Source organism: Glossina fuscipes, unplaced genomic scaffold, assembly GCF_014805625.2.
Source record: "Glossina fuscipes isolate IAEA_lab_2018 unplaced genomic scaffold, Yale_Gfus_2 1, whole genome shotgun sequence".
Taxonomy (NCBI): Eukaryota; Metazoa; Arthropoda; class Insecta; order Diptera; family Glossinidae; genus Glossina; species Glossina fuscipes.
In genome coordinates, this window is record NW_023998415.1 from 24,004,677 (window position 1) to 24,020,281 (window position 15,605).

Consider the following 15,605-nt stretch of genomic DNA (forward strand, 5'->3'; position numbering starts at 1 on the left):
GTAGAGCTTTACTGTGAACTCTTTAAATTGATCTTAAATCTGTTTACGTTATTGGCGGGATAATCCATCGATATCCATCTTATTTATATTAAATGCGATATTTTTAGTTACCAATCCATGCAAGAGTATGATACATTGAAGCCAAGAGAACAACAAGGCAAACAAATATCTTGCCCCAAAATCATTTCGATTTCTGTTTTTACGTCGTCAATAGATATCACAATGGTGGTGTCATTAAGAACATTATGAACATAGCTGATGTACAATAAGAGTGCGCTACACGCTATTAAACGCTTATAGAAATGCAATTAAAATTATTTTTAATTTTCCCCAAAGAGATCTGATGCGGTCAAGTTCTCTTTATTGTTGAATTTATGGTCAATTTTTCGTGGACGGGAAATTAACGAAATTAAAATACATGATGTGTGCACAAACTCTTAGCTCCTTACGTTACCCTTGACATCACTTGTCATACATGGGGACGAATGAATAAAGCAGAAGTAAAAGATAAAGACTTGAAAGTATACTAAGAGATTAAGACAATCATCAGGACAATGCATAACATTAATCGCTGATACATAGAAAATGGCATAAACACTACTTAATAGGTAGATAAGTAGAAGTTCTGTTATATTCCCCTAACAGGAACAATACTTAATATAATAAATTTCTCCTATTAGCATTGATTCGACTTTTTACCCACTTACTGACAATGCTCTACAGAAAACACATGGTTTCTTTCTAGTCATTTGGAAGCAAAACCATAAGAGCAATTCTTTCCATTTACCGTAATTACCGTAATTGTATCCTTTCTTGATTCGTAATTTCCGAGATTGTGATTATATTTTTGCTTGTAAACTTTAAACGAAACAAAAGTTTTCTTGAACCACTCTGTCTCTGTGCAAAAGCTCGCTTGAGTCATAGAGGGTTCTTCAGGTTGAGGATGCGAGTAATTGAACTGTGCTACAAAGCAAAAATAGTTCGCTTTTGGTTCAAATCTATATGCAGGAGGTAACCTTCTGCTTGGTCTGGGCACTTCTCCCGCATACAACGTCTTTTTCCCACTTGGCCCCTTCCTATTATTACTTGTTCAGATCGATATAATACTATGAGTAACAGATCAGCGCCTTCTGAAAAGTTGAAAAGATATGCAAAAATGTGTCGTTTAATATATTGCCTTAAGACCATCAAAGTTCCGCCTCAACGGCATTAGTAAACTATGCGATAAGTGACAAAAGACTTTAGATAATGATTGTCCATATTTCGATCATTGGGCTTTGTAACAAGTACATTTTAAATGCATTGGAATTTTATCAGAAAATACCGAGCATTTATTTACGCGCCTAATGCATATATATACAAACTAACTTCGGCAACAATAAAAACTTCATTAAAATTAAGTAGTAATAAGGAGAAATTTAAAAATATGCAGTTAAACTATCAATCTACTGACATAAATAAATATCTATATATGAAGAATTAAATACGAGTAATATCAAAAAAAAAAAAAAACAAGTAAGAAAATTATATTCGGTCGTGATCGAATCTTTTATACCCATCACCGTTATCCTAAAAAAGCGGGCGAAGTTGATTTCGATTATTTTCAAAACAGAAGTTTTTGTCGTAAAGGCATGTGGGCGTTACAGGCGTAACCTTTGGGAAAGTATCGAAAAAATTATTCAATTTTGATACACTATAACATTAGGTAGGCGTGGTCAAAATTTTCCATTTTTATGCGCAGATGCTATAGCATCGCCCAAAGAGTACGCGTTCAAAATCTTTGTGCACTTATTGGCTACAATTTATGAGTAATAGGAAAAAATCAAATTTTTCGTTCCCTATGAAAAACAGAGGTGTTCTCAGATTACGCAGCGTTGTGGGCTTGTCCTTTGACCGATTTGCCCCATTTTCAATATCGATCGACGTGCAAGAACTTCCAATATATCTGACCGATAGCATCATTTTTGCGGCCGGAAGAATGTTGACAACAGACATTACACAAACGGACAGACAGACATACTTAAATCTATTTAGAATTTGATGCTGATCAAGAATATATGTACTTTGTGGGGTCTCGGATGCTTCCCTCTGGGCGGTGCAAAGATTTTGACAAAATGAATATACCATTCATCCTTCGGTGACAGGTATAAAAATGGAAGTACCGACAGCCAATACACATGGTATCTCGAAGAGTATCACTAACGCGTCGCAAACAAACAGAAGCTTGACACTTGCTCATAATGGATGTATTTACTTTATTAGCAATTTGTAAAGCTTTTGTTTCAATAAGAGGAATAGATTGGACGGTATATGGATCTGCTACTGAATCCCATAAGTTATAGATATGATGTCGACTTGGACAAATGATCGCAAATTGGTTAAACTAGGTCATTACAGTTCAGTTTACCTATTGACTAAGTTTTGTGAACGAAGCGTTCCTCATTTAATTCTAACTTTGCCATGGTCAGCCTTTGAGGCTCATTTGGACTGTCAACTTAAATTTCGTTATGTTAACAATTAACTCTAAAAAGAAAATAAAAACAAGATATTTGTATATATCGAGCTTGCCATGATATCCAAACTTAGCTCGTTTCGTTTCTATAGCCAACGATACCATGATGTACCTTAAAGTCACGTGAGCAGTAAAGAATCCCGTATCTTGGACAGGAACAATCTTATTAAGTACGAAATTTAGGGCAGAGATGCGTCGAGGAACTACGTATATTTCATTTCAGAACAGTAACCGCAGTATCACATTTGATTATTTCTTTGCGGACAATAAACTGAACCAAAGTTTATGCAGAACTTGCAAACAACAAATAAATTTTTCTTATCTCTTGAAGGTTTTTCTTTCTCATACAATTCGAAATCAGAAAATCTTTAGTCCATGTATAACATTTTATATACATGTACGTATTTATTTTGGTTGTGCGAATAAATGAATTTAAATTAGAAACAAAAACAAGAACATAATAATTATTCCCAGGATTTTGATAAGTGACTGACAGTAGTCGCATTAGAAAAAACGTGGAATAGTTAAGGTTAATAAAACCGGCGATTCATCTTAACTCTGTTTATCAGAAGAATAAAGAATAACAAGTCTCTGAGATGGACCTACGTTTCTCTAGTTAAGATAAGCTTCTTCTTTTTTTTTGTTTTTCATAATATGCTCGATTACAAAGGGGATGCCCTGAAATGTGTTATGCCTTCACCGTTAGAGCATTCACTATAGCTGCGATCCATACATCAATCGTAATTAATGTATGGCACACACACGCACACACATAAGGATTGAACTCGTGTATACTGACATGACAGTCACTCCTTGGCTATGAAGTGACAATGAGACAAGCGTGTCGCAAACCAGATTTATTAGTGCAAAAACTAAAATGAATTTTTATATCAATTCGGTTGACTTAAAATTGCAATCATCAACTCTTTCTTGGTTCTTGTGTCTTGGCATTCTGGAGACTAGTGTTTAAGAAAGTCTGACGAAGCGCGCTGTCTTTATTGATGGAAAATCTTCTCAAATATGACAGCGATTAGGTACATTTCTTTTTACACCCTACACAAATTGTGATACATGACTATATTAAGTTTGTACGGATGTATGCAATACCTCGAAGAAGTTGAAATAGCTCCATTTATCGATTCAGAATCACTTTCCGAGACGCATTAATCTCGTCTGTCCGCCTCTCTGTTTTGTTTCCTTATGTTCAAATTACAGATCGTAAAACAAAGCCTTACTTTGAAAAGTCGTTATACGAATGTTAGATATTTAATGATGGGACGTGGTCCACAATAGCGTTCAGAGAGAATCATAAGTTCTGAGGTAGAGAAATCATTAACATGTAGGGCAAATAGAAACGGTCCTAAGCGTCTTCGTTAAGGGGAACCTAGTATATCGGAAATTTTCCGGTTCACGGCGAATGGAAAAGCAGACGCTTAAGCGTTCCCCATAAAAGTAGGAAGATGACTAGCGATATGAGCATCAGGCAAATCCCAAGTGAACTAGTATGCATAGCGATAGTTCCTGGTTAATTTTGTCGAAGATGTAGCAAAAATCAAGCCCAAATTGAAGATCCTACGATTGGGGTTCGGGAACGAGTTAGGGTGGAACGAATGTAGGTTAAAGATTTCCTGAGATAAAGTCACTTGATATTCGTGGTAATAAGATATAAATTATAGGAAACCAGGCCACTCATTGGGACACTATGGAACTTGAGTTAAATTAAAATCGCTTCACGGATAAGCGAAACATGTTTTTTTTTTTTAGATACTAACATCCTATGGGCGATAATTAGATAAGATCTGTAAATTTTTATAAATCAGAGGAGGGACTTATCATTCGAACTAATATGTGGGTCAAAATGAATGATTCGCTATTGAAAATTTTTGCGAATTGTGATTTCGAAAATTACAAGAATTGCCTAAAAGTTGCAATAAACAAACAGACAAACATATAAATAAATGTCATTAAGTCTTGGGGGTTGTTTAAGCTTATTTTAAACTCGTTGACTATTTGAATGGGGATTAATGTTATAATAACACGTTTTAGCAAATAAATTACAAAGAAAGTGTAAACAATTGGTTCAATTGAAACCAATCTATTATTGTAGAAATTTGAAGCGATGACCAATATGATATAGATTCGTACTTAGACCATTTAACGCATCCATACGAATGCCTATGCATTGTGTTGTTGAATGCATTGCAGTAAGTTGTAGTAAAATGAACATAACGTTCCTTTAAACACACGTTACCTACCCATGACATCAGCAGAGCAAACAAATGGTTTTTCAATTCTCTAACATATCAATATTTCTTGAATTTTTGTGGTTAGTCATAAGTGACAAAAGCAAGCGAATAGCGGCTAAAAAAAGCAAAAAACCGCAGCAAATTGAAAGAAGAAATGCACTCATTTGTACTTTATCGAGAAAGAAAAACTTTACATTTTTCTTTACATTTTTTTATTCTATCAGAAAGTTAAACAATCAACTATAGCTATGTGATAACCAAAACGATCTATGAAAGAAAGGAAAAATAAAAAAAAAATAAAAAATCAAGAAGGAAAACTAAAGTATAAAGAAACAATACCTTTAATTCGCAGCTATGTGATTATATATATATATATATATATATATATATATACATATATACATGTATATATTATAAATATATATGTAAAGAAAAACCAAAAAAAAAAAAAAAAATTAAAATTAACACAAATTTTTGTGCACAAAATAACAGAGAAACAAACGCTTAGAAACGTAACCCCACCGAATATACCAAAGAAGTATTATACAACTTAAATGAAACTAATGGAAACGCAAAACATCCGACTTGAAAGATTGAATTGAAAGCAACCACCCATTCATCCATATTCACCCAATCACCGGTATTCATTCATACACACTCAGATACACTGGCATATCTCTCAGGCATTCTTGCAATTTATGCAATTTTTTTTTTTTTTTAATTTTGTGATTTACACACAAATGAAAGATATTGAAACGAGTGCCGCCGCTTCACCAAATAGCTCAACATCGTTTGTTATTAAATGTCTGCTCAAGACTGTACGCTTTATGTGGCAAGTAACAGCATTACCCACAAAAATTGGCGAAACCATTGGCACCCTATACCGTTATGCACAAACTTCTGTCGATAGTATATTATGCGTGGCAGCGGGGTAAGATAGTACTCGTACTTGTACGACACTGTGATTCTATGTATGCATGTATGTATGTATGTATGTATATATGTATGTATGTATGTGTGTTTCCGTTTGTGTGCGTTCGTTTATTTATTAGCCTGTGAAAATGCATTTTTTGAGTTTCTCTCTTTTTAGAAATCCATTACTATATTATTAGAGTAAAGGAGAAAGAAATTACGTCACAATTAATTCCAATTCTTTTTTTTTTTTTTTATTGCAGAAAAGCTCGTCGCAAAGAACGCGATGGCGATCAAAATTCAACAGATACCAAATTATATTTGGAAGAAAGCGTTTTAGAACGTAAGCTACCTGAAGCCGATCTCAAAGCTCTAGTTGATCTGCCGGCCGGCCTAGATTATAACGAATGGCTCGCTTCACACAGTAAGTCAAGCTATTATATTAAATAAAATATACATTGTATAACCTTTCATATAAAAAATAATTTGTATACATCGGTCTGCAGTCGTTAATCTTCATTTCTTTGGTAATTGAAAATTCTCCCTTTACCCCATATAATCAAGGTATTAATAAGGAGAGCATTCTTTTTTTTATACCCTACACTACTACTTGCTGTATAGAGTGTATTATTTATTTAATCGAAGTTTGTCTCTCCGGCCGTCCATCTGATGTCTGCCCATGAATATCTGTTTTCAAGCTTTTTGCCCATGGATGGACCTCATTTCCGACCACCCCTCAAACAATGCCTTACTTTCAAAAGTCATTATGACTACCTCAATACCGATTTACCTATTGAAACGTAAAATGCTTTTTCATCACTTTTACATTCTTATTCAACTCGGTTTGAGAGATTAAGTAAAGGTTTTATTTTCAATTCTTAGCAGATCTACTCACAAACTATATAGAAGAACGTCTTCTCCATTCGAATATTAAAATTGAACTCTCTTCACCTGACTAACTTTGCCTTTGGTAAATTCTCTGCTTACATACGCCTTTTACAAGCCTGTTACCGATGCCAAATGTTCGACGAATTGTTGTCAATCTTTCCGCGAGTCGCCAGCTACGCCGACAGACAAAGTATCATGAATATATATTTGGTTTTACCATTTTTAGAATTTGCTTTCATAGAAAATCGGTTAGCGTTCAATCATAATCCGCATTAAGTCCGGTGAAAATCCAACTAACTTGCATCAAACTTATGTAATATAAATTTTACATTTTGCGATTTTTTTTAAACTTGAATCATATCAAGATTATATATGTTCGTCGATCGAAATGTTTACAACTGTTATGAATTTACGCTTACGTTGTCTAAAGTATAATGTTCGAGAACTTTTTTTTTTTGCACTGTATTTTCTAATCTGCTAAACACAAAACTTTCTTTTTGCGTCTGTCTCGCCATAAATTCCCTCACCTAATGTTGGTTAACTAGGTGGTGTACCGTGATTCACTTGTGTATACGAATATGTGGGGGTAGAAGTTGCTAAATGCCGCTACTTTATTTCCTGTTTATATGTTGCCAACGTTAATGATGAAATGAATAAAGTAAATATGAAAATTATATATATATTCGAATATATACGTATAACTTTTTGGAAGAGATAAATAATGGAAATGCCTTCAAGTGGAAAAAGTAAAATAATAATAATCGAGGAAACGATTAAACTCGTGCAAGGCTGAAAATTAAATATCGTACCCCAGCGTTCGCTTAATCAAATTGTTCACTGATCTATCTAAAAAACTTAAAATCAAAAATTGTTCCTTGCTTCTAAGCAAACGCATATTTTTCATGGAAGGGCTTAGAAAGGACGAAGAACCAAAACGTGAAGTATGATGTTGTCCAATATACATCAAAATTTCTTCTTGTTTTTTTTATAAAGTTGAAGAATTATATTCGACATAACATAAAAACCAATTAGATTTCGTTTCCATCCAAAGGATTATAAGCACTCTTGTATGGGCTGGGGTTCAAGGCTGGGTAACATAGGATAATTTAATTTTGGCATATTTGGACCGATTTTCATCGTAAGAATGTTTAGGGAAGACGGTCGAAAAATTCAAATTTTTTTCTTCGTATAACGAACTCTATGCAATCGCTTTCAATAGGAACATTGCTCTTGGACCAAAGCATGCACCATCAAATTATTTAAAATATTACGATCTGTAGAATAAATCCAAAGTACATGGGCTGATATCACTTAGATATAACAGGACAAAGAAGCTTAAATCTATTTAAAAAATAATTCTGAATTGATCGGTACAATGTATAAGTAGAGTTTGATTAACTTTTGAATAGAATTGAACCTTTATTACTAAAAATGAAGAGAAGCATTTAATTCAAAGTATTTTCCATCCCCAGCTTCTATATCTGTCTCCTTTTAAGCGAAATAGAAATTGCAAACGGAAAGTACAACTGATCCTTACAGCCTATCCACAGAAGGTATGGCCATAAACTGGAAAGCCCTCCTCATTGAAAAGTCAAAAATTTATTTGGCATTTGCAACAGTTTTTCAGCTCAAACGCATCAGTCGCGCAGTCGAAGATATTCTGTTTTGTCGTTTATGTTAATGGTTCACCTAGTCTGCACCTAGTCTCGGCTGGACAACGTAACGCGCAAGCCTTATTCAAAGTTGCAAAGAAACTTTAACGTGTACACTTCAGACCGATAACTTGTAAACTTTTATTCAGCAACCTATCGCGCTAGTTATGACCTTCTTTGAAAAATGGTGATACTTTATTACAACAATGTATAACTTAATAAAACAAGTTTCACTCGAAGTGATTCGGTTAAAAAATATCATTATTACTATTTGTTTCTATATATGAAACGTGTGGTAATGAATCAATTATATATAATTCCAATTCAATTTCTGGCTTAGAGTAGGCCATTCTTTCATCGCCTAAAATTAATATTTCGTAATTAATCTTAAGAAAGAATCGGCGCATTATCTTTTAAAGCTCCAGATGTTTCGTTTTCTTCCGTTACGTTATAAGATAGCAAGACGGACTCTCCAAATGTTCTTCTCTCGATACTACTCTATTGCTATTCGCTGCTTTGCTCGCGTATAGCACGTTAGTTACGTTCCAAAAAATTTATCGTGTTATACGAAATAAATATATATAGTACGAAAAATTAAAGACATGCTATTATATTTTCGTAATTCAAGTAAATATCTTTATTAACACTTTCTTAAGAACATAACAACAATGTTTGCTTCGTCATTACTAATGGCGGGGGCTTTCTTTTTGCTAAGATATCTTCATCCCCTCTGAGCATTTTTGTGCATTACCTTCCCGTCCATACTCGTTCTGTAGCGATTATCGAAGGGTGAGGGGTACATTCATTTTGTCATGACATTTGCAACGCCCAGAAGGAAGCTTCAGAGGCCCAATAAGGTATATCTATTCGTGATCAGCCTCAAATTCAGAATCAATTTAAGCATGTCCATCTGTTCGTTCATGTTACGTAAGCTTCAAACTTGGCAGAAACATTGGAAGCCCAATTTTCCCAATTCTCGAACCGTATTAGACTGGGTGTGTGCTGTCGAAGTGCCGTGTAGTATGGCAATGTTCTCATTGTTCTCGAGTCGTGCTGGAGTAAAACCGTGATATAAAAATGCCGTCCCGTTACACGGTCCACCATCTGTTTCTCTTGTTTATATATTTCATTGGAATGCCTGCCCGTTTGTGGGGCTTCATACTGCAGAATAAATCTATCGTATAGATTTGGCATGGATCTGTCTGCCTAACTTGCAAGCAATTTTGTTGAAATTATTAATAAGGCATTGCTGTGCTTCAATCATTATTAAAACATATGAAATTATTGTAAATCAAAAGTTTTATATGAGTTACGTAAGAGTTTTTACTTGTCCATGATTGTTTGATGACTTGATCTTGTTTTCAGCTTTGGCTCTATTCGAACATGTGAATTTGGTTTATGGTACAATTAGTGAATTTTGCACACCTTCGGGTTGCGCCGACATGACGGGACCGGGAAACAGGTCTGTAAACGCTTAGAGAAATTTAAATAATGTGAAAATGCCTATTAAAGATTTATTTGATAAATGCTTTCAGAACGTACTTATGGTTCGATGAGAAAGGCAAAAAGACTCGTGTAGCGGCTCCTCAATATATCGATTATGTGATGACGTTTACGCAGAAGACCGTTAGCGATGAGTCGATATTCCCAACCAAATATGCTAACGAATTTCCCAGTTCGTTTGAGTCGATTGCCCGTAAAATTTTACGCTTGCAATTTCATGTGATAGCACATCTCTATGCGGCGCATTTTCGAGAAATTGCGTTGCTGGGTTTGCACACGCACCTCAATTTAACTTTTGCCCACTTGACTGCCTTACATAGGCGATTCAATTTGATTGATGAAAAGGAAACGGACGTTTTGCGTGATTTGGAAGTGGCTTTAAGATTAACAGATGACACCAACTCCTCCTCTACAACACAAGTCGACCATGAGACGGCAAGTGCGAGTGAAAGCGGTGCTAAGACAGCAGAGGATGTCAATTTAACTACAGTGCAACACAATAATATAGCACCGGCAGGGGTAGCGGCATCGCTTATAGATAGCAATGTGACAGCAACGCTTCCCATTTGCACACAACCAGAAGCGGCAATGAAAACGCAACAGCAACCGTTTGGAGGTGTTGCGGGTGGCGGCGGATTAATGGGCGGCATTCTGGGTGATTTGAGTACCGGTGAATTTGGTTATTGTACTTCAGCAGTTCCTGCTTCCTCCTCCAGCAATTCCTCCCCTTCTTGCACCAGCCACAATGCCTGCAATGCGACGGCCGATCAGTGCGGCGGCACTTCATCATCGATGTCCATTACGGCAAACGGGAATAATGGGGCGGGCGCTGGCGCTCTCTATTTAAATTTTCACAACAGCAACAATAATAATAATCATCACCATCATCATCATAATAATCATATTCCCCATCATATTCATCATCAAAATCACTACGCGCAGAACAGTGGCCTCATACAGTGCAATGCCAGCAATGCTCCTAGTTCGGTGGCAACCACTTCGACTACAACAGCATAGCTGCTCTAACCGCTTGCTCTCATAATGCAAATGCTAACGAATACGTTGACGATTGTTATTGCGCGACTGCAATATTGTGCACTACACTCCTTAAACTTCCTTACAGTTACATGAATACACTCACACTCACTTAAAAAAGAAAAAAAGTGAAAACAAAAAAAACAAAAAAAATCTTTTTAAATGAATGAAACACAAGCAGACAAATCGGAACTCTCTACTATCAATCAATCTATCTATCTATTCTCGTTAAACACAAAACAATTTTTAAATGAGATGCTTAAAAATTAAAACATACATATACACACACACACACACACACACACTCACACACAAATACACACAAACACATACACACCCTTTAACAAATCAATAAATATTTTATTAATTTTTATGCAAAATATAAAAAAGAAAAACAAAAAAAAAAAAAAAAATCCAAACAAAACAAAACAAAAAGTGTAGCAAATTTTCATTGTGAGAAACTGTTTAAAATGAATAAAACAAAGTAAAAAAATAAAAAAATAGAAGAAAAACAAAAGAAAAAATTATCATAATTAAAATAAAAAGAAAAATGTTAAGATTATTGCCTTGTTTTTTTGTGTTAATCAGGGCAAACGCTTATGCTTTATATTTATAAATAAACGGACACACATATACACATTAATAGATATATTTACATACAATGCGTTTATAAATTATGCAAAAATGATGTGAAAAATAAGAAAATTTTTAAGAATAAGAAATGAAAATCTTAACTAATGAAACTTAAAATAAATAAATAAAAAGAAAACGTATAAAACTATTTCCTTCATAACACACAACTAAACCAGCTTTTAATTGTAAAGAAAAATATACACACAACAACAAAATTTAAACACAGTAATATAGTTATCTACCTATCTATCTATTAGACCATTTCCCGGACCTAACTCCTCATTCCTACTCTCAAATGATCTTCGTTATCTTTAACTCTCGATCTATCTCTATTTATCTCTTTTATCTCTCTCTTTCAAAACATACAAGATGGTTATTCAACTCAAGAACTACATTATAAACCATTTAAATTAGGAAAATCGTATTTAAAGCAAAGACGTTATTGTTCAACCTTTTAATTTAAAAAAAAAAAATATTGTATTATAAATATAATTAAAAATAAATTTAAATTAAAAACATAATTATCAGTAGTCTGATTATAAACAACAAAACATGATAAAAAAAAAAAAAAAAAAAATAATAATAGCAACAATGCTAATAATAGTAATAATAATAAAAATTATAATTATAATAATTAAATAATGATAATATACTTTTAATCGAAAAACACTTAAAAAAGTAAAGTAATTTAATAAAAAAGAAATAAAACATTGCCGCCGCCGCATTATTAGCGTCAAAAATGATCCATCTTTTTTTTTTTTTTTTGTTTCTTGACCGTCGACATCAACCCTGCAAGGGAAGCAGTCAATTTCATTACCTAATATCTACGTACTGGCCTGCCGTCTGCTTCTCACCTTTCCTAAAAGAACTGATAGCAGCGTTATAATAATAGCGCCTTCATCTTAACGCGCCGGTTCATCTGTTCACCTTTATGGCATATAATTATGTGTTTTTTGATATAGGAAAAGCATTATTTAATTTTATATAATTGTCCCTTTCATTATGCAGCAAATAATTTTGCAAATCGTTCGTTCGTTCTTGATTCTTTTCAACTTTATGAGCCTTGAACATTTTCTTATCACTATTGACAACGACTCGAAAGACAAACGGATAACTATGTATTCGGCAAAATTTCTTACAATTTGTATACATTTCAATCATTCCATTGAATCCTTTACAACGTAAGTTTGTGTGCCTGCAAAGGTAAAGAAATGCAAGCTTCGAATTTTTAGTATCAACGAAGGTAAAAGATAGTAATCCGTTGTCACCGGCACCGGAGAATATGCTCTATAATCAAAAATCCTTTGAAATACACTGTGAAAAACGAGTGTAATACTTGATGAAATTGAATTATCTCATGCAGAAAAATTTGCCGATTGCATTTCGGCAAAATTTCCGAATGCATTAGTCTTTCCAACCTGTCCACGTACGCAAGGAAATTGAGTTAATTTTTCGTTTCCCACCATTTTGTACACAATGATATTTTTGGGATTACGTATCTTTCGATATTGAAGACAATCGCTGAATTGTTGCTTTCAATACGTTTATATTCCACTTAAACTCCTAAACTAAGTTCTTAAAGAAACAGCATTCGCTGAAAATGAAATTACTTGTTGTTTTTTTATTTTTTTTTTATTATTATTAACCCTCCCTGCACTTACTGGTCCTTCTCTTCAGAAAAAGAAAAATAGGCTTTGAAACATTTCGCTGCGGAGTGCTGTGAATCTTGAAGATGCATTTCTTAAACCTAAACAAGCAGAAGAAGCATTCTGCGAATTCAGCTTCGCAAGTCCCATACTCTTGAGGTGAACAGAAACCTTGAAATAAATGATTAAGATTGATTTGTACAAAGAGTATTGCATCGATAGAGTATGTATAGTGAATGAAGGGGAGATTGTGCTGGAATAAAGCGTCGAAATAGAACATGCCACTATATGTTATACAATCAAATACAATCAACTGAACGAAATTGTATTATCGATAGCAATTAATTGATTTAATTTTAAGGTTTTATTAATATATGATACCGTGCTATGTAGAGATCGCAAAACACGTTCATCACGTTCATCATTCTAAACATGTACACGCGTATAATATACTGTATATTATGTGTTTATATTTCTTTCATTATCAGTTATTCGCTGTCTATACGTATTTAGTATTTCAATATCAGAATTGCTTACAAAACCGTCTATATTATGACGACCTGCGGGGCATCTAAATTCTCTATAGTTGTAACATATTTTGCTTAAAATAAAGTTGCTAGTTGAATAAAACTGTAAAGTTTAAGGTTAAGAAAACAAAAAGGTTATAGCAAGTTATTAATACTTAGTACAAATATAGAAATTTTTACAAGACAAACAAGTGAAATTATATTAGCGCTGAGACGAATCTTTCGCATCCATATCTTTTTCAAGTACTTGCTATTTTTATAGTCATGCGGTCAACCAGCCGATTAAAGTGGCTTCTACGCTTCACTTTCTTCGAGCAAGAATATTTCAACATGTAACGCTTCACGTTTCTACAAAAATCGGCGTTAGACAATCGGAAACGGACACGACTAGTTCGACTTGGAATCAATCCTACATTAACTAAGAATACAAAAGATAATAAATTTAAATCGCGACTTTACTATTAACAAAAGTTCAATAATTATATTGTTAGTTGACAGCATTGTTTAAAGTGGGTATGAAGGACCACCTTGTTTTTTTCACTTTGCCGAGCGTGCTCTTAAGCTGGTCATAAAATGAGCAAAAAAATATAAATTCGATTTTGTAATAATTTATTTTTTAATTCCTGTGCCATAAATGCTACCTAAGAATATATATAAAAAAAAGCATGCAAGTCAATGTCAATATAAAATTGCCATCCCCCTTGCCAACGCTTTTGTCCGCAATTCCTCTCGGGAGGTTGCTTAGCTTCTTAGACGGATGACCAAAAAGATAGCTCTCCTGAAATGCGGCGACAAAAATACATAGACTTTTTCTTGATTTCAGAACGTCGTCGTCGTCATCGTCTAAGGTGCGAAACAAATACTGCGAATAATATCTAGAACGGGATCTGGGGGCTGCACTTGACAACAAACATGAAAGGGAGATTCATGAGAGACAACAGAATGGGCAGATTGCGATATTTGGACATTTCGGAAAGGAGAATGGAGCCATACACTCGTCCCTATGCGAGTAAATTTCCCTTTCTCGCATGATAATTATAATCAAACTATTTAGAAAGAATTATTATTAGGAATTAACGCTAGTTGTCACGAGAAAATATTGAAGTTTTGTAAAGTTTTGCTCAAAGCTGAAGAGAAGAAAATTGTTGATTTTGCCTGAACATGCATTAGGGACCGTCACAGACGCGAAATTTAGCGTCTGGTTGACCGCTTGTTCGCCAATCGCCGCTGCTGGCAGGCGAACCTACCAGCATGACAATGGGAAGGTCATGGCTATACAGCGAATGAAATTCTGAAATAAAGAGATATCGCATGCTACACTCATGAGGTAAGCGATTATTAAGTTTCGCAAAAAACCAAGAAAGAAAAACCTGGGGAAAATAATCCATTTGATCCCGGCACACATCTTTTCATTCACCATCCACGCATGTAGTACTCTTCCCCTTGAGAGTTAGCGAACCTATTTTCCTTTTCAAGGACTAGGGTTTCTTACATAATTTTAATTCGTGATAATTGATAAATTTTTAGTAGTCCATGAGTCAAAGAAAAAAAAAAAATATATATATATATATATATATAAGATTAAGTAAATAAATAAATTGAAAATACTTAGTTGAGATTAGTAAGGATAACGTTGTATACACCAAATAATATTTGATCGTGAATGGGTAATGTATAATAGACAGCGGATCACTGAATGAAAAATAATAACGGAATGAATGCAACATATATATGTTTGATAAAGTATAACGGCGATGGTTAACAATGTATGTATTTTCATAAGGTAAAGAAAAAATTTCGTTGGGTTCTTCGTAATAGAAGGCTTTAGATTTGCTTAGCTATAGTAATACTAATCTTATTCAAGTATAATGCAGTGCAGAAAAATGACTGGAAGTTAGCGGAGAGTGACTCTGTTTTAAAAATGACCCAACATTTCAAAAGAAAGTTCATATATTCCAATATCGGCAACGCTTCACTGGCCTGTGAAAAAATTCGTGGTACGCTTATAGTAAAGATATTTTATCAAATTCCCCATTTTCCGTTTCAGGATA

At 34.1% G+C, this 15,605-nt stretch overlaps 1 protein-coding gene across 10 annotated transcripts in view; it reads left to right on the forward strand.

Annotated features, from left to right (window-relative positions):
- Positions 1 to 10,892, forward strand: part of LOC119631348 (MOB kinase activator-like 2) — an 81,298-nt gene extending 70,406 nt beyond the window's left edge. For 5 of the 10 annotated variants that reach the window (XM_038023474.1, XM_038023475.1, XM_038023476.1 and 2 more), the window contains exons 2-5: positions 5,506 to 5,689; positions 5,934 to 6,094; positions 9,576 to 9,672; positions 9,746 to 10,892. In XM_038023474.1, the coding sequence (XP_037879402.1) occupies positions 5,506 to 5,689; positions 5,934 to 6,094; positions 9,576 to 9,672; positions 9,746 to 10,730 (1,427 nt within the window). In that variant the 3' untranslated portion in view covers positions 10,731 to 10,892. The remainder of the gene's footprint in view (positions 1 to 5,505; positions 5,690 to 5,933; positions 6,095 to 9,575; positions 9,673 to 9,745) is intronic. The other 5 variants (XM_038023477.1, XM_038023471.1, XM_038023467.1 and 2 more) reach the window with 1 other exon arrangement.
- The last annotated feature ends 4,713 nt before the right edge of the window (positions 10,893 to 15,605 follow it).